Here is a 20,630-nt window from a genome sequence, read left to right on the forward strand (position 1 = left end):
AAAGAGAAGATAAATCGTTTTAGCTTCCCAAGAAATTTTAGTCTCTCGCTTGAATGAATTTAAATGAATTACGTGGTTATGCCCTGTAGGATTCGATGATTATTTCAGTTGTTTGATTTGGTAAATATATCATTATTTTTTCCAAAATGTGAAGAAATTATAATAATGTTGCTTTTGAAAGCATGCTTGGACATAGAAATTGAAGTGAAATTAATTTAAAATCTAAACTAAAATGAGTCACAATTATAATTCAAAGTGTGAATTTGATATTGTTGGATAAACCTGAAACCCCTTGAGACCAAGTCAGGTAAGAAAAAGTCAAAGCCAGTCATTGGACTTGTATCAGACACGTAAACATAAGAGAAAATATGCTACTCATTGATATGAAGTAGGATGCCAGAGAAAAACTCTTATTTTCTGCTGTTTGTTTTTCTGATTCACATTCTAATATATATATATATACTTGTCCGTGTTTATTACAGTTCTTCACGCACTTATTTGACTTTCACGAGAGTGGAGTGTGGTGTGTGTGTGTGTGTGTATATATATATATATATATTACAATTGATTATGTATTGAGACATGCATTATACTAATATCTCTTCTCATTTCAAAAGTAAAACGAGAGGGTTCAAGTTTTTCAAAAGTTATTTGTCAAAAAAAAAAAAAAAAAATCAGAACTTAACTGGCAAAAATGATAAATAATATTATTTAAAATAACATTATTAATTAATTAATAATAATTACAATATAAGAACTATTAATAAGAACTATTAATAATGAATAATGTAAACAGACTTACAGAAAACTTTCTTTATTGAACTTCCAAGCTAGTACAGAGAAATATTACAAAAGAGAGAAAAGGAAATTGAAAGATACATTGAAGGGAACCTTTCCCCTCTATTTATACATAAAATGGACTTGAAATTAACATTTTGAAGTCCGCATAGTGCATGGGATCGTGTGCTGGAGTAATGCAGTCGGTCGGCCCACCACTAAGTGCTGTCTCCTTATCTGATGGAAAGTAGACATCTGATGAAGGAAATACTGTAGAACCAAAGACTTTTGGGAAAAGTTCTTTGTCTTCTTCTGTCGGCAGGATAAGAGGAATCTTTACTTTTTGGGTGGATTCATCTTGTCCATCAAGTGACTGGTGAGAAAGTCCCAATAGTCTGCTACTGTAGGCTCATCTTCAGAAATAAGATCTTCATTGGGATCTTGTGCATAACCGGCTAGACAGGAAAACTGATTACCGTCTTGACTGATCTGGCTAGAGACTGACACCATGGATGCATCATCTCATACTATAGGTGTAGAGGAATCAAAAGATTTAACAAATTTGGTCCTCATAAAATCCATGCATTTAACCATTAAATCAGCTTCGGTAATTAATGGTTGTTGTTTTCTGATCATATCTTTAACAAGTTCAAATGGGTTAAAGATTTCGGGTTCTGGAATAGTTAACTTTGGAATCTTATCCATGTATTCCAGTGTTTTCTTTCTGATCTGATGGAGGAGAGCTTGGATAGGGTCTTGAGTCATGCCTGACCACCATCTGTAATAAAAGATCCTCTGAAGGACTGGTAATTTGTCCGTGGTATAACCACATTGGAAATCCCATTTCCAAATCCAAGGGATTCCAAATTCAGTAAAGAATAATAGGGTGGATTTCCCTACAGGAATATTATCCTGTCCCCTTAATTGAGGATGAAATTGTTGCCATGGCAAGTATAATTGTCAAATTGATTCGGGCAACATATCCAGATCAGGGCCAAATATAGCCCACCAGGGTATAACCCAGTTTGGGAAATCAGCCTTAACTGATTGAGGGCATATCTTGAAGAACCAAGAATAGTTATGCTTCGGATTTTGATAAAAGAAAGAATATGTCCAAGCTGAGATATAATCCCAATAATTGTAACTGTGACCATAGGATATTTTCCTTGGCAAATTAGGATTTAATCCCCAGTCACTAGGCCGTATAAGCCTCTTAAAGATAGCTTTACTATAAGTAAGAGGACTATATTTGGAATTCGAAAATTGCTTCGTGTGGTTGATCTCCACAGAGGAAGTTTCAGTAAGAATAGCTTCATAGATATATCTATGGCGACCATCCGGTGCAGCATATTGTTGAGTTTGGAAATATCTGGATTTTACTTCCCAAGGATCTGGCATCCATTGCTCATCCTGAGAATCCAGTACCAATACTGTCTGAATATACCTTTGATTAGGTATCCATGGAGTTTCTTGTTCAAGAACCTCTTTTATGGTTGGTTTCTGTTGTTTGTGTTGTGTACTGCTACTTCCTTTAGAAGGTGTGTTGAGCAGATCGGCAACATGTTCCAAATACGGAAATTGATCATCACTTAGTGGTATAACCACTTTGGCCTTAGCCTTATTTTTGCCACGAGCCTTTGGAGTATTACCCCGGCCCTGCCCATGGGGGGCTGATTCATGAACCCTGCAAAAATTCACGAGTTAGAAAATCAGGTAAAGAATTAGAACTGCCTTTAATATATTCAATAGAAAAATCAAAAGCAGATAAATCAGCTTGCCAACCAGCAAATATCTGTTTGGAGACCAAATTCTTTACATCTTTTTTCAGTACTTGTTTAGTAGCACTACAATCAATGCGTAACAAGAATTTCTGATTGATTAAATCATCTTGGAATTTATAAATGCATTTAACCAAAGAAAGAATTTCCTTTTTGATGGTTGAATAATTCAGTTGTGCATTTTTCCAAGTTCCTGAAGTGAAGCGAACAAGCTCCTCTGTTCCTGTATTTGGATTGTTCTGTTTAAGAATACCACCGTATCCAATATTGGAAGCATCTGTTTCTACAATTTTGAACCATGAAGAATTGGCTAGAGCTAAGCAAGGAATTTGCTTTGCTCTGAGTTTAATCTTCTGGACTGCCTTGGTGTGTTCCAAAGTCCATGGAGAAGGAGATTTCCTTAACCTAGTGTACAAAATTGCTGTATCCTGTGCAAGATCTCTGTAGTGATTTCGAATATAATTCAAACTACCCAGAAACCTTTGAAGCTGAGTTTTATCCTTAATTTCATCTGGAAATTTAGAAGCAAACTCAATACTGCGATTAATAGGTCTAATTTTCCCATCACAAAAATCATGACCAAGAAATCTGACCTTAGTTAAAAACAGATTTAGTTTAGGAGCAGAAACTACTAAACCATTGCGGTAAATGACATCTTTGAAAATTTTCAGGTGTTTATAATGCTGATCGATTGATTTTGAAAATATGAGAATATCATCAATATAAACAATAGAAAATTCAGTAAAAGGATTAAATATGTCATTCAAAATATGTTGAAATTCTGAAGGGGCATTTTTTAATCCAAATGGCATTACTGTCCATTCATACTGTCCAAAAGGTACACAAAAAGCTGTTTTGTACCTATCTTCTTCTGCAATTTGTACCTGGTAATATCCAGATTTAAGATCAAATTTAGAAAAGATTACAGCAGATTGTAACCTATCTAAAAGATCTTTGATGTTGGGAATTGGATATCTGATCCAACTCAAAGCAAGGCTGAGTGGTCGATAATCAATAACCAATCGAGGAATTTCTCTTTCTTTTTCAGCATTTTTATTGACATAAAAAGCTCTGCAACTCCAGGGGGAGTAGCTAGTAGTGACAAGCTTCTTTGCCATTAAAGAGCTGATTTCAGTTTTACATAATTCTAAGTAGTCAGCTTTCATGTGGCTGGGACTAGCTTTTGAAGGAATCATGCGATCGGTAAATCCCTTTTCATAGGGTAAAGAAACAATATTCTTCTTTCTGGCCCAAAAAGCATTAGGAATTTCACTACAGATTTCCTTTAGAAAGTTCTGTCTTAGTGATTCAATTTTCTGTTGCTCAGTGGGTTGTACCAATCTTTGATTAATTGCTAAGGAGGATACCTCCTTTTGTAAATAATTCAGTTGCTTTTCCTTAAAGATAATGTTATCTTTAAGAGCATTGATATGCTTATTTACTGGTGGGGTCAAGAACTGGAAAGTAATTGACTGGCCATGTAAATTAGAACATATTCCATGAGAATCAATTTTCTCAATTGGCATAATCAAAGCTAAAAAGGGGGTGCCCAAAATAACTTGTTGTGCCATATTCTTGATGAGTAAGAAAGTAGATGGTAAACAAACACCTTCTTTACAAATGAAAACATGATTAAGTTTATACTTAATCTGCATTTTACCTCCACTTGCACTGGTAAGACCTTGAGTGGTTTTCTCAAAATATTGAGTAGGAACCAATCCTTCCTGTATGCAGTTCATGTCTACACCACTATCAACTAAGGCGATCGCATTAGTGATGGTGTACTCTTGATTAATTACCAAAGTGATAGATATATACCATTTTTGGTAAGTAACTTGATTCAAGAGTTGAAGGTAATGAGTACTTTTGGATTGAGGGACTTCAATCTGGGATGATGAAGTGTCAGTAACAGATGTTGCTTTTAAAAGAGTAATTTCCAGGTCCATCTTATGTTGACGAGACTTTAACTGGCGAATTTCTTCTTTTAAAAGATTAATCTCCATCCTGAGATCAGGGAGATTAGCAGGACGAGAATTTTGTCCTTGGTGTTCTAATCTGCTTAGAACTTCTTTCATGCTGTAATGATTTTCTGCTCTCAGAAAATCTGGATTATCCGTATCCTCATCAGATCGTGCCAGAGCAGAACCTATTTCAAAGACTTTCATCTTGATTTGAGGATCCTGGATATGATCTATAAGATCCAATAAGGATTGTTGAGTCGAAGTCAAAACATTTAAGCTTAACCCATTCATCTCAACAGTTGCCTTATAATAATCATCATGAGAGAGATTACAGGAGCATTTTGGATTTCCAATTTCTGCTTCAGAGGAAGAAGACTGTAATTCCATAACAACATCCCCATAATCACTTGATGATTCTGATTCAGAAGAACTAGTATTAAGTAACAATTTACTTAATTGAAGTCTCAGTTCTTCTTCTATGTGAAGACTACTGAGTTTCTCCTTAATTCTGCACTTGTTTGCATAGTGGCCTATACGTCCACATTTGAAACATTTAGCCTCAGCTTTGGGCTTTCCTTTACCCTTTGCTTTAGGAATATATTTCCTTTTAGGCTTAGTATACTGTCTAGAATTATCATTTTCTTTTGAATAATTCTTTCTTTTGGAATACTTCCTTTTATAAGGTTTTTCAACCTTATTTCTTTTCCTAGGTTTAGGATAAGATAAGGGAGTCTGGTAGGCAAATTGATCACAAAATTCACCTACTTCCTTTCTACCAGTTAATCTTTGTGATTTTAACTGGGATTGTAACTTCAGATCATTACAGAGAGCTAGACCTTCCTGGATGACAATATTGACTAATCCACCATAGGTATAGTTTCTGTAAGGGATAGAGATACCATTATTCATATCTTTAAGCTTCTTCCTGATTCTTTCGGCAAAAAAGGTTGGTAAACCATCCACAAATTTTGCCTTCCAGTGCTCATGATTTGCATCATTGAGTTGGAGAACCTTTGCTAAGAATACATCTTTATACCACCGAAAATGAGTTAAAGATGGACATCTTAGATTCTGGAGAAGTTCACGACTCCTTTCACTATTAGCACCTTCAGGGCCAACAAAATGTTGGATTATTGTGGTGATGAGGGTATAAACCGCATCTGGAGCAGGTCCTGATTGTTGAGTAGCTTCATCTTTAACAAGCTTGGTAGCAGAAAAGATTTCAGCTTTCTGAACGTCAGTGAGGACATTATCCCACCATCCTTTAAGGATTCCTGTAAAACCAGCAACGACAAACTTAGCAATGGTTGGGTCAGTGTTGTTGTTGATTTTACAAACTTGGCTATACATCAATATTTGATGAATAACCTCGTAAATCTGATAATCAGATTTGCCATCTATGTTCCATTCATAAATGGTCTTGCCATGAAAAGATTTCTGTGTATGGAAATAATCTTCTTCATACAAGATATCTTGAGGTGTGGGTCTGGGATAATAATATCTACTCGGAGCAGGGGCTGTATTAGAGTGGATATTCTTATCATAGACTATTCGGTTTAACTCAGGTATCTGAGGAAAATCCTTTTGGAAAACCTCAATATGAGGTAACATATTTTCAGAATCAGAACCAATTTCAGATTCATCATGGGATAAAGTCTGAAGTTTAAGTCCTTGGATTTTCTGAGTAAGAAGAGTAAAAAATTCTTCATTCTTCTTAGGATGGGTAAGATTGAAGCCTTGAACTTCAATCGCAGGTTTGACCAATGCTTTGGATAAGGAAGCTTCTGGAGGAGAAGGTTTAGCAGTCATACACTTAGTATTAATTGTATTTAATACCGTGTCGATGCCTGTTTCAATTCTCCCAAGCTGAGACCCTACCGTTTGTAAACAAACATTAGTATAATTGTTCTGCCTGTAAACATGAGAAATGTCCTTTTTAGTAGCATTACAGGATGGATCAATTATTCTAGGTTGGCTATAAGCCTTGGTTTCCACTTTGGAACCACTGTCAGGGTCAATCCTTTTCAGAATTAGATGTTCAGTGGGAGGATGGACAGAGTGGAAAACCTTATCTTCAGATGTGGTCCATGGTTTGAGAAAATCATCCAATATGTTGATATTAACAAGAGAATGATTGGTCATATAAAACCAAGAAACAAAAGGTATAACCATTTTGCGTTCTTGTAGAAAATCATAAAATTGAGTTTTAAAAAGCTGTAATTGATTTTGGTCAAAAGCTTTAAAATACCAATTTCTGAATTCTTTATATCGATCCTGTTGAAATTCAGTATTAATGGCAATTCTATCGGGGACAAAATCCATTAAAACTAATATTCATGAGGGTCATTGATGTCTGTAGGATCATCAAATTGATCCTTGACAGATTCATTTCCGATTCCCATTTCAGATGGAGTTGGGCTGAATTCAAGTCCAAATTGGCGACGAGACATACCTATTGGTGCTTTCTCGTAGACTCCTCTTGGAATTTGATTTTGAGATTGCTGTATTCCTTTCAGCTTGAGTTGTCTATTGGCACCAGCCACTTCAGGGAGATCTTCCTTTCGGTAATCCGACGAGATCGAATGGCGAGAAGGAGGACAAGAAACATGATAAGGAAGATGACTTCCTTTAGATGATGTAGATCTAGGTAGATCTATGGATTTTCTGAAATTCAGAAAAACATCACCATCTTAGTCCTGAATAACACAGTCTAAGCTATGATTAGCAATTGGCTGTGCTGGAACGGCATTAGAAATCGTCCAGTGTTCAGGAAATGTTATCTCACTCCAAGGAATCATCCTTTTTGTGGCAACATTTGATGTGTACATGTTGGTATCCCATAACGCTGTTACTCCTTTAGAGTCTTTGCGTATGGCATTGGGACACATAGTATCAAGTACTTTGTAATGGATGCGATAAATAACACTTATCACTTCCGATCCAGGTAAGTAATCATACCCATAGGTCTGAACACGAAGACTAACTGCCTCATGGATGTTTTTATCTGTTAAAGATAAATTCAGACTAGGATAGACATTAAAATAAACCGGTCCATGACATAGACTGGTTTCCAGTGCACCCATCAAAGAAGGGTGAAATTTCAGACATCGAGCATCCCAAAGGGTTGCTTGAATATAAGCATCCATACCTAACAAGGTTAAATGTTTAAAAGCAATTTGAATTAAACCTATATGGATGTACTTATATTTGTGCATGTGCCTCTGAAGGTCACGGAAGACAATAACTTAATTATTGTATCCTTAGTGCTTAATTGCATGGTCTATTCCATGGTCTTGACAGTCCATAGATCAGTTAAATTAAGCATTCCGATTTTGTAAATGCTTTTTGCACTTACTGGAGGGATAGTCCATCTGTTCAATTTATTTTGAACATTGGTCCATTCCACTAATTCAGTATTTTTTACCAGTTCTGAATCCTGGTTGTCCTGTACTCCTGAAGAGGAGGAAGATGGTTTTAACATGGCTGCTAAATATTGTTAATGCTTAAAGGTCTGTATAGGATAAATATTATCATATTATGTAATGAACAGTAAGTTACTATTCTGTCGTCGTTCTGCTTAAGAGAGATTCTATTACTTGTCTGTCAACGATTTACTGGAAATAATACCCTGTGCAGCAATCTAATGCAAAAACGGGTTAAACATTCCAACGCGACTTTTGGACGACCCATAATGGAATCTGGGATAAACATAAGTTGGACAGAATAGTAGTCGTATTATTCATAACATAATTACAATAATAATCATGCTACCCGTACCTAAGAAGCATTAACAATGGAAAGTTAAGCCATCATGGCTTTGATACCAAATATAATAGGATCGATGTATGATTAACATTATTAATTAATCAATCTAATAACACGACCAACAAGGAAACAAGTATCTAATCTGGGCTTAGTGAGAAAAAAATAGAATATGTTATTATTGGGTTCGTCAGGCTGAAAGTGGGGTTAGGCTCAGGTTAGGTTCGGGTGGGCCTCTCTCCCCATAATTTTGGTTGCAATAGAATGAGCTGATTGGGCCTGGACCATAATTTTTATATGGGCCAAACTTTAGTGGTTTCCTAGGGCTCTAGAAGTATTTTGTCCATGGCGGGAAGGTGCTCTAAAATAGAGTGGTGGCGAGTCAGGAGCAACCACCGTTCCCAAATAATGTCATTCCTTGAAGATTTCCAAGCCAGTAAGTTCCTCTCTCCTTAAATATATATACACACACACACACATATATATATCTGTTTATGTGTGTTTCTGGATTTTTGTATTGAAGTTCCAATGCTTACATTTTAAGGTTTTATAGAAACCCTAGCTAATCTGAAAGTGGTGACAGCAGTTGAATTTTAAGAATTCGTCAATCAATTGAACCTTTTTATGAATTTTTCGTCGTCATTGCGTAATTATGGTTCTTAATCATTTGATGATAGAGAGAAATGGAGAAAGAAAGCTGGAGATAGTTCTAGAGAACTATTGATTCGGTGTCAAAATTTTAAACCTAATGATTGGCTGTTTTTACCGAAATTTGGATGTTCTTTTGTGAATTTGTTTACGGGGGTGTTCAAAAAAATCTTCCCTTTCTCTAAATTGGCATAAATCTGGAAGCTGATGCACATATCCAGTTGTCTTAGAGCTTTCATATCCATTTGAGATGTCTTAATGGAACGTGACCCTTGTGTAACCAGGGAATTACTGTAGATGATAATGCCATCGCAACAACTCCAGTTCCATTTGTAGTGAATCTATTCATATATAATATCGTATATACTCTTCCAGGGTTGTTTTTTGATAGAATTGGCCAAAAGGGTTTTTGGAAAACACCCCCCCCCCCCCCCCCCCCCCCCCCCACAAAACAAAAGGATTTGTTTGCACCCACGAGGAGTCGAACATTAGGCCTGATGCTTCATGAGCAGCACCAAGGCCAAGTGACTTACTGTCACAGGGGTAAATTCTTAACACGAATCTAGTGGCCTGTGATGGCACTAAGCCAGAAATATGAAGCAACGCCTTGGTGCCACACAGGCCGTGCCACTGCGCCAAATCTCTAGGCCCGTGACACTTACCCACTTGAGCCAAACCCTTGGGGTTTATCATTCTATGAAATTTGATGAGATTAAACTTGATTTACCAAAAAGTGGATCGAATTCAGTCCACCCAAGTAATAATTTTGATGGATGATATCATGATATTCTTAAGCAGTCAACAGTAGTCGATAATGGGTTACTCAATTTGGTATCAATTGTGCAATGATATTTTCCATTATGTGTATTACTAATAGTCTTGTAGCATCTCAATTGACAAAAATTTTTGGGACATAAAAGATCAAAAGAAACTTATTTGACATGGATGTCATTCCGCTGTTTTTACCAGTGATTATATTATAGCCCATAACTTTTTGAGGCTATAGCCATTATCATTCTATTACTTTGGATTGGAGGAATTGTTATAACAGACTGATGTGAGTTGTATGGAGACCTTCGTGGCATTGTAGCTGCAGTTGCTTGAACTCTTTTAGAGTGCAGAATGCTTTTAAACTTCTTTTGATTGTTAGAATATTTCTTACTAGATAATGCTTTTTATGGGTTTGTTGCAAGTTCTCGACATTTGAAAAGAATGAGAGGATGCATTCTGTTTAAAAATGAAGCTTCTCATTCAAGGAGGGTTTAGAACAATATTTTCCATAAAAGTTCCAGTTAAGTGAAATAATAGTGTAATTAATTTCCTCCTTGGTCTGAATCTATTGATGAGAGACATAAGGACTAATTGAGAACCTGAAGTTATGTTTTTATAATAGTTTATCTGTTTTTTATTTATCATCCGGAAATACAAGACTAGTTAAGTTTTATTTCTGACAAGAATTTTTATAGTTTCTGGAACACAATGAGAGTTCAATATTTGTTAGATGGGGGTGTTAGAGCATGTGTGTGTGGTAGGTGGGTGTGCTAGTTGAAATATATATTTATTTCTTGCTTGTATTCCAATGGTTAAATTATGGTGTTGAGTAGATTCATTAAGAAAATTGAATGCTAGTGGACTCGTAATACATAGGTTTTCTATGTCTTTCACGTTGAGTTTCTGATACGATGTTTATTCCATCTCATTTCGAGGCTTTTAACCACGAGTAGGGGAGTGGGCTCCAGTTTTATGAGATATGTATAGAGCCAGACACGCACATGTATTTATAATTGCACCATGTTTAGGGTGGGGGTTTGACAAGGACATTTATTGTGGTTTAAGTGCTATATTCATATTGATGATATGTTTGTTTTATAATAAGTTACCTGAGGGGTTCAAGCCTGAAAAATTACCTGTTAAATTAGATGGAAATTTTTTATTTTATTTTTTTTCCTGAATGCATATGGAACATTACTGTTAATGGTAGTGAGATTACTTGTACTATTTTTATATTTTTTTGATAAGTGAGATTACTTATACTATTTAATGTCCACTTTGGTGATGTTTGGAGGTTACTAAGTCGCCTGCTTTTGTTCAGATTTGGAATCACTGCCTAATATACTGCAAAGGAAGTATGCATTGTTGCGTGACTTAGATAAAAGCTTACAAGGTATGTTTGCATTGATAAGGATTATTTAGCCCATTCTATCACTATCTCTTGCATATTCTTTCTTATTATAGAAATGAAATTTTTATTCACCATGCCAAATGTGCTTTCTTCTTTTTGGTGATGGAACTAAAATCAACTTATTTTTTGTGTGTGGTTTGAGCATCTTTCTATGTGCTTCGTTGTTGTCATGGACTAGATGATTCTGGCAATTTTGGTTAGGTTTTCTTTTGCAAGAGTGAGCATGATAAAAAATGAGCGTTAGGTCTAAGGTTCGAATCCTCTTGGGTGCAAACAATTCCTTGAGGGGTGGTGTGTGAGTATCAACTAGGGAAAAAAAAGTTAACAAATCACGTTTATGCTTTAAGCACCATTTAGTTATGTTTGGTACAAATGCAAAGTTGTAGAGTTCTTTTATAAAATAACTGTATGGATGCATAATTAGATCAATGAGAAAAAGATGAAGATTCTGAAAAATCCGGATGCATGACTGATAGATAGCACGTGGGGCATCAAGTTAAATTTTAATAATTTCACATTCACATTTTTTTTTCAGTTGCCATTTTTAACAACCAAACAGCATTTATTTTCATCAGTTCCTTTCTAAATGATTCGGGAAGAAAAGTTGGATGTATAAAAGTCTTCATGGAGTTTCCATGCCTGTGACGGGGAACACAGTGGTTGAGTTTGTAATAAATTTTATTTCAATGATTTTGTGAGCAAGTTTAACAGACACCTCTCTATCTTCCCCCACCTCCCTCTCCCGTAATTCTTTTGGTTATCCCAGAGTTTTATATTGTCATAGATGGCCTTATAGTAACACTTTTTCATTTTTTGATATGGGAGGTGGTATTATTTATACTCATTTCATACATCAAATGGTATTTCTATCCATTGTTGGTATTTCCCTCTATTTTGTACTAAAATTCTTGTATGAACCAGTAAACTCTAACAAGTTTTTGTGTGTGTTTGTGTGTTTTGTGTTCTTTTCCGTTGGTTTTCTGCAAAAATGTTGAGTGCACTTATTGTTACCTATATTTATGATCTGCAAAATTGTTGAGTGCACTTATTGTTACCTATATTTATGATCAGAGATTCAAAGGCAAAATGAACAACATTGTGAACAAGAAGTAGAGGATATTAAGCAGGGAATTAAGGCCGGTAACATTACGCCAAATGCTACACTTGTTAAATTCTCAGACGAGGCACTTGATGAACAAAAGCATGCCATCAGAATTGCTGATGAGAAGGTTGCCTTGGCCGTTCAGGCATATGATTTGGTAAGAAGCATGGCAATTCCATCTTTCTCTCTATACAAAATAACTGCCTTCTTTATTACACCCCTTGAACATAGTATCTGCATTGACTGTAATTAATATGTGGTTGTTCTATATTTTCTGGCCCTTTTTTTCGTGATTGATCGTGTTCGTTATATTTGTTGTGTTTCTACTCCCCTCTCCCCTTTTCCTCTCTCTGGCATCACTTTTCACTATAATCTGCAAATTTTTCTGCGAGGACTGCCATAGAGCTAATTTTGCTGCTGCAAAGATTTTGTTTTTTTACTTATTTTTGAGGCCAGTTACATTTAATATCTCATGGAAATTTTTGATCAATTGAATTCATTTTACACCTTTCTTTTTTTCTCTCTCTTTGTGACCATGTTAGAAATATTATGCATATATAGTTGAAAATGTGGGTCTTTATCACTGGTTCCTTTGGAAGGATACGAATATTATTCTACCTTCCTTTTATTCTCGTGATCTGGGGCTGAAAATCTCAATACTACATTCAATGTGTAAGAATAAGCTTCAAATTAGATCCACATAAAAACTGCAATATCCCAAGGATTTGAATTGATGTTTCCCATTGTTTAGTATCTTTAACTCAGTGTTTACATTGTAATTATGCAATAGGTAGATGCTCACGTTCAACAACTTGATCAATATTTGAGAAAATTTGATGAAGAACTTCGCCGTGGTAATTTTCTTTTATCTTCTTAGTTTTTTAGTAAGGCCGTATTATGATCTGGAATTCAGTTTGGCAAGCTTAATGTTTGTTTGATTGCAGAGATATTTATCTTTGTTTTGTGGATCCCCCTAATTTGATGTTTCTTTTTCACTTGCGGCAGAAAGAGAGAATGTTGGTACAGCTGGTTTGCCTGTTCAAAACCTTGATGGTAATGTGAAATCTGGAAGGGGCAGTGATAGTAGCAAAGGAGGCCGTAAGAAGTAATTATCTTTGCTTTATCTGGAGTTTCAAAATTCATTACTTGTTTTTTTTTTTTTTTTTTTACAATTCACATGTATAGACCATTGAGGCCTTTAATCATGATTATCCTTTTGTCTTGGAAGCTTTTATGCCCTCTGATAAAATTACTTTATAGTTCAGGTTTATAAGGTTTCATGTTACATTGAGATTGTTGGACCCACAACTTTCCGTCCTCCCTCCTGAGAAGAGTGTATGTGAAGATTGAATTGGATAATTGAAAACATCATGGAAGATTAGAGGAGATTTCCTCTAACTTAAAGCAGAAAAAACTCAAAAAGAATAAAAGAATGTTGAAAGAGTATGAGGGTCATCTGGCAGAGCAAAGGCTAAGGGGTTAGAAGGCCCAATGAACAAGGTGACTCCTCCTTTAGGTAGAAGACCCTTGCTTAGCTAATATGGGGGATCAAGGGAAAGCATGTCAACTGCTCTTGACAGGTCAATGAATTTATTGGTTGACTGATATTTAAAGCAGGAAGAATAAGTAAAATTTGAAATGAGGAGAGTAGGAAATGCAAAGATTCTGCATGTAAGCTAAAGTTCATGCTCATAAATAAGTAGAAAATATGATGACAGGCACCATTGTCGTCTGTTCTTCATTATTGATCACTAATTCCAAATGTTAGCGTTCTTTTAATGTTTTTCGAATGATTTTGGTTATCAATTAAATCAGTAAGATTTTTTGTTCTGTCACTGTTTTAGGTTCTGACTATTACTTGCTTCTCTAAATGGCTTCTTTTATCATCTCACTATAAGTTGTAGACTTCTAGTTGATATTCGTGTAAATTGAAGTTCTATTCATAGTGTCTATACCTTTTTCTTTTTGCTTTCAATATGGAATATTTCTGTGATCATCTATTCTTGATATTGTCATCATGTCTATTTTCTAAACCTTCCGTAATGAGTGAAAACAATTAGTAGGATTTTGTGATCTTTATTGGGATAGTACATATGTTTATTTCGTTTGGGGCAAATAAATATATTAACAAATAGAAAGTTTTCTTTCTCTTCCTCCAGTAATTATGTTGATGGGCTTAAATTTCAGAGTTGGATAGAGGCAAGAGAAAGTAAGGAGAATAAGTCAGCCTCTTGCCCTTCTGTTGGTCTTCAAAAAGTTCTTTTGCCATTTATAAATTGTAGGAGTACAGGAGTATAGAGTACTGATGGTGATATTGCCAATTCATAGAAAAAAAATTCATCAGCAAAGTGAATCATGTTGAGCTCGAAATGTGGCAATCAGATGTCCCATACATTTTTGTCTCAACTTGTCTAAGACTGACCAAGGTATAAACCTTGGAGAAAACAGGTCTTGGTGAACTCTCGGTTTCAGACCAGATTCCCACAAAAACTAGTACTCAAAGGGATTTTTCATTTTTTTTTTCCCTTCTGTCTTACAATTATCACAGTATTCAGGGGCGGAGCCAAAAAAATTTATTTGGGGGGCCAAATTAGTAAATATAAAGTAAAATGATTGTATAGATTTATTTATTTATTTTTTGAGTTTATTTTTAACGTATATTGTTAAAACACATGTCTTTAAATGATAGTTGAGGTTGTCAAGTGTCTAAGCATTTTTTTTTTCCTTCCCTCTCTAATTCCTAACAAATAATATGTGTGTATATATATATGTTGCAACTTGCAATAAGGATTAACATAATAATTAACAATTCTTTTACTAAATTTAAATTTGAACCACATTTAATAACCATAAGTTAACCATAAATATATATATATTTTTAAAATTGGAAGGCGGGCTTTAATATTTATATAGAAAAATCGCCATTAATAACTATATTTTAGTACCATAAATATGGTTGTGCAAATTTTTGGAGGGGCCAACTTTAATTTTTATATAGAAAATCACTACCATTAATAGTATAATTTAGTAGCACTGGTAGGGTTTTGCAAAAATTTCCGCCCTCTGCCCCTGACAGTATTGCTTCCTGAAATTGAGCTTTCTAACTGTTTTTTATTTTTAAAAAAAAAATAATAATAAAATTGGCTCACTTTTAGTTTGCATTTTCAAAGTGGCTAGAAGCATAATCAAAATGGAACATTCAGGTTCACATTCTGTACCATCATTAATTGCAGTTCATTAGGACTTTTCTGGTCAACTTTTGATGACCTTGCCGGATGTTCCGTCCATATCAGCAACAAACTAGTGGCAGTAACTCAGGTATCGCCTGTCAGCAACCAACCAATGACTTTATTGCAGGAGAGAGAGAGAGAGAGAGATAGTTTTGTATTGGCATCTAGGCTCAGTCTTGGGTGAGAATCGTGAGACACAAGAATATCCTACGGCCCTAAAAAATATTCCGAATAATCAAAAAATGGTAAGTGTTCAATTGGAACATGAAAACATGACTGAATGGGTCCTAGTTACTCTTCCGGATGGATTGGAAGAAGGGAGGAAATCCTCAACAAGGAAAATGATCCAATGACTTTGAAAGAATTCAACGAGGAGCTGTATGAGGTGAAAATCTCAATTACTGTAGAGTGGCAGTGAGGGTGACTTTCTGTCAACTTTTCAACTATCACCCCAAAAGAACACAGTGGTGTCATACAATGGACAAAGTATGTGTATATGTATATATAGTATATTTAACCTTCTTGATCCGAGTAGTTGGGAAAAAAGCTTTGTTGAGTTGAGTTGAGTTGAAGCAGTTGGAAATAGACTTTGTTTAGTTGAGTTTAGTACAGTACACACTACACACAACATTGTTAAATGGTGAACATGGTAACCACGATAAGATTAAATACCACTTGGCTATTAAATATTCTATATGATTCTCATATATATTTGCATTTATGCATACACACCTTCATCAAAACAGACATGCATATATGTATATTGCATAATCAGCTTAACGAAGATAAATTCAACATCATCCTGATCTGTCTCTCATCTTCAGCATCTCTAACCTTGAAAACCTTAAAAAGAAAATGTTTCTAGGAATTTTAAATCAATGATTCAAAGCCAAATTTATTCAAATGAGACATTCATTTCATATCTTCATAGAGTATTCACATCAGCAAAAACTGAGTTTTGTGGTACGCAATGACTCCTTTTCCTGGCTAATGAGATGGCTCAGTTTTTCTAGTTTAGTGGACCTTTTTGCACCTTGCAATATTATCACATCGTGGGCAAGGCGAGTTTATCAGCATTCCTTAGAGGTTTCTTGGATATTGGTATATTTGGTCAAATAAACTTCTTAGCTTCCAGTGAAACTGACTTGAATCGAGCGTTGATCTGAATCTGGACCAAGATTCTGGATCATGAGCTGTGGTTAACCCCCCTTGTGTTGTACTCTGACTTCTTCCTGAGCCAGCCATACAATATCTTATCAAATAAGACAAGAAAGGAAACTAATTAGAATTGTATGGAATTCAAAATCTGCCGCATCATCCAGTACAGTTCTCGTACAGGATCACGAGAAGACTGAAAGAAAGGGTTAAAGTGTGGCAAGATATTCTGTTAAAGTTCACTTTAGATGTTGCTCATTCTTTGGATATGTGTAAAATTTGTCATTAAGGCTGAATAGACTCTAGATTAGTCTGGTTTTTGCTGGTTCATTCCACAAGGAAACCCAAATACACATGGCAGCTTTTTTTAGAGCTCTCCATTCCCACTTCCTCTAAGGTTTGCCAACTCTTGTTTTCCCTTTTTGTTAGTCCAACAACCATGTCAACATGCTTCAATGATTCTTCTTCTTTGTCTAGGGTTTGTCAATTCTTGTTTACCCATTTTGTTGGTCCAGTGCCCACGTCAATGTGCTTAACACCAACCTCATTACCTTTATACTGCTTTTGATTTATCAAACTTATGTTGACTTAGATGAGTTTTTGTTAATTAGCTTTCTATTTTGGTCGAGTTTGAGGATCATGTGCTTGGTAACTGAGGATTTTGTTTTCTGCTTCTGGTAACTGCATCCTTGTCAATTACTGGCCTTTTCACTTTTATTTAGGTGCAAAATTTGCATTTACTTGGAAGAACACCGATACGCTCTATTCGGTGGAGTTTCGAAGTTGCCACTTGGAGGATAATCTAACGAGGAGGGGATTAAGTAGCCCCCAATTTGCTGAAAGGAGAGGATGAAACTGGCAGCAGCATAAGCATTTAAATCTTATTAGAATTCTGTACAATTGATAGAATACACAATTTATTGTGCATTATATCTTTCTAAAGAGTTGTTTTTACAGCTTCGCTTGTCTGGGGCGCCATTACCATATATTTGTCCTGGGATCTGCCATTAACAGCTGAAGCATTGCATTGCATTGCATTGCTACAAAAATCTTGGCTCGTTTATGAAATCATTTAATCAGTCCCTACTGATTGACCAGACAAATCAAACTTAAGTTCGTTAGTATAATTGATTATTACTGAAATTTTCCAAATATGCTAGATATGGGAATAATTTCAAATTTATTGCTGAAACTTTTGATCTTTTTTTCTTCTTAAATTACACTAGAGTGGCCCCAAAGATTTCTTATTTCTTTGATTTTCTAGCTTTAATATCCTGAATTTTGTCAAATCTCAGTATTATCTAGATTGAAAAAATCTGAAAATTTTAATGGCGAATGATTATCGTAACCTGATTTTCTTGCTGTATGGGTTTAATTTGCTTAACAAGTGATTGAAATCTTTTTAACAAATGGATTCTTATGATCTGAAATATGACTGTGCTTACGAAAACCTGAGTTTGTTACTTTGTGGATTTGATAAGCATAAAAGGTAAATGAGAACCTTTATTGGTTTCCTGTTAAAAATTCCTGTATAACTTTTTTAAAAGTTGTAATACTTGGATGTTAGGAACTAATTTTGTTGACATCAGATATGTGGCTTTGCACTTGATTAATCTTTTTATTTTTTGGCTTTGTTGTCTGAAAAGGCATTTTTCAAACAGATATATTATACAATATATGTTTCTGCACCCTGTAAGTTGGTAGCAATTATATTCTCTTGAACTGGTTGAAGAATGTGATAGATATGAGGTTTAAAATAGCTAAACATGCAGGACACGGCTAAATGCAGCGGCAGCAGCCGCAGTTGCAAATCCAACCAGTATGGATCTAGACCTACCAGTGGACCCTAATGAACCCACATACTGTTTATGCAACCAAGTGAGCTACGGGGAGATGGTTGCGTGCGACAACCCTGATGTATGTTTTCAAGTACTTCAATTGTCTTTTTTTTCTTTCCTTTTTTTTTTTTTTTTTCTTTTTGTTTTTTTTGGCTGTTTATTAAAGTGGTGATCTGATGAAAGCGTCTGCTCTTTTCAACAGTGCAAGATAGAATGGTTTCATTTTGGCTGTGTTGGTCTGAAAGAACAGCCCAGGGGAAAATGGTATTGTTCAGATTGTGCTGGAAATCAAAAGCGTCGGAAAGGAAAATGATGTGAAACATCTTTCATGAACCTGTAAAGTATAGATTTACTCAGCCTCTCTGAAAGTTGCTCAATGTTGGCACCATGTGAGTTGTAGAAAAAAGATATTCAGCCATGAATTTTTCAGTTAATGTGGTTTGTAGATGTTGGAGTTCATCAACGGAACATGGGCATGGATACTATGGAAATTCTTTAATGGGCATTGCCAAATTAATAATAATCTTAGCAGACAATCGTTAATTTAGTCGGCAAATCCCAGGATTATGCATACAAAGATGGCTCATCCCTTTGTCTGTAAACACATCTCCAGAGTCCAGACTTTTCAATCTGGATTGTTTTTATCATAATTGGATGTTGAAATATGGTTGAACTCATATGAGGTGTTGATGAGTTGATGAATTAGCGTTTTGCTATGATGTTTTTTAGTCCTGTTATCATCAAAATTCAGTAGTAGAAAGTCATTGACAATCAAGACTAAGTGAAAGTCTCATGAAGTGGACCTGAATGATGCATCTAACAGAAGTTTCAAGTGCACGGATTCAGATTGAGCTGAGCTCCCTATCTCATACTCGCCAGTATTGAGATGGGTTGACTTTCTGTACACGTATGCTTTTGTCCATTTGTATTAACAGTTTTTGCATGATACAAAAAATTACATACAGTAATAGCATGAAAAGTAATCTAAACTGGTAGGGGGAGAGAGTGGGTAAAATGTATTTGAAAATGCCTAAAGATTTGGGATTCAAAACAGTGGAGATATTACATGATTTTATTTCTTTTTAAATTCTAAAAATTGAGGATTTCGTTGCTTAATGTTCACTCTATATCAGATCTATAGTGCCATTTTAGTGCATTGGTGTCAGATCTATGGTGCCATTTTAGTGCATTGGTAGAATCAAAATCAAAATTGACGTAGGAATTATAAAAGTGAGCAGAGAAGGAATGTTTTTAGAATCAAAATTACTTAGAATTATAAAAGTGGCAAAGAAGTGAAATGAATGTTTTAGACAGTTATGATAAAATTTCGTTGGTTAATGTTTTTTTTTCTAGTTTTATAATGTTGATCTTAATTTTTGGAACATGATCAGAAACAATTAGACAATAGGTTACAAGCAGATTTGGCAAATAATCTCTAAGATGTTGAACCTGTGGAATGCAATTATAGCTCCCAAAGTTGGACAGCGAATAACCCTAAAACATCCCCGAGTCGGACAGCGAATAACCCTAAAACATTGAACCTCTCCATTAACATTAAATCTATCCACTATGTCTTGCATGTGCGTCAGGAGTGAGATGTCTCCTTTAACACCCGCTCCTTATATGTAGACATTATATAATTCTTAAAATCTCTACACAAATGTGATGCCACGGATGAGCATTTTTTCCATTTTCTTTTCTTCCTCAACCCTCTATAGTTCTATTAATCCATTGAGAAGTTTTTATAAATACATTGCTGATATGATCTGTAAGTATTGGGTATCTCGAAAAATAATACCCCCACCAATCATTCATTATTTATTTACTCATATTATAAAGAAAAATAAATCAATCATATATTGTATATTCATATTATTATGGAAAGAAAAAATATATAGTTGGTTAGGTAAAACGTTGTGCTCGTATTCGAGTCCCTCCTCTCTCTAGCGGGTTTCCACAAACAAATTAACCGACCAAACATGCTAAACTCGAGTGAGCTCTATTCATTAGAGTGGTGTGTGAGTTTCTTATTTTATTTTCATTGCATTTTTTTCTTATATTTCAGATTTAAAGGCCACCTGTGGGGTGGAAACAACCTTATTGACTATGAAAATTAGAGTCTTCTTTTTAATAAATTCATGATCAGTGTGTAATAGAAGAAGAAAGAAAATAGGACTTGTTATCTTCTACTTGTCAT

At 35.1% G+C, this 20,630-nt stretch overlaps 1 protein-coding gene across 1 annotated transcript; it reads left to right on the plus strand.

Moving 5' to 3' along the window:
* The first annotated feature begins 8,595 nt into the window (after positions 1-8,595).
* Positions 8,596-18,980, plus strand: LOC132274912 (PHD finger protein ING1). Its single transcript, XM_059776278.1, has 7 exons — positions 8,596-8,714; positions 11,019-11,090; positions 12,180-12,367; positions 13,001-13,064; positions 13,216-13,315; positions 18,368-18,512; positions 18,636-18,980. The coding sequence occupies exons 1-7, from the start codon at positions 8,624-8,626 to the stop codon at positions 18,744-18,746; spliced, it is 771 nt and encodes a 256-aa protein (XP_059632261.1). The 5' UTR covers positions 8,596-8,623; the 3' UTR covers positions 18,747-18,980.
* The last annotated feature ends 1,650 nt before the right edge of the window (positions 18,981-20,630 follow it).

Source organism: Cornus florida, unplaced genomic scaffold, assembly GCF_030987335.1.
Source record: "Cornus florida cultivar Cherokee Brave unplaced genomic scaffold, ASM3098733v1 CherokeeBrave_3.0.0_Hap2_Chr09, whole genome shotgun sequence".
Classification (NCBI taxonomy): Eukaryota; Viridiplantae; Streptophyta; class Magnoliopsida; order Cornales; family Cornaceae; genus Cornus; species Cornus florida.

Excerpts from the sequence above, each read along its gene's own strand:
- LOC132274912 (XM_059776278.1), top strand. The coding sequence starts at position 8,624 with ATGGCGGGAAGGTGCTCTAAAATAGAGTGGTGGCGAGTCAGGAGCAAC. Across the intron at positions 13,065-13,215 it reads TGATGAAGAACTTCGCCGTG|AAAGAGAGAATGTTGGTACA; the intron begins GTAATTTTCTTT and ends CACTTGCGGCAG. Across the intron at positions 18,513-18,635 it reads TTGCGTGCGACAACCCTGAT|TGCAAGATAGAATGGTTTCA; the intron begins GTATGTTTTCAA and ends TCTTTTCAACAG.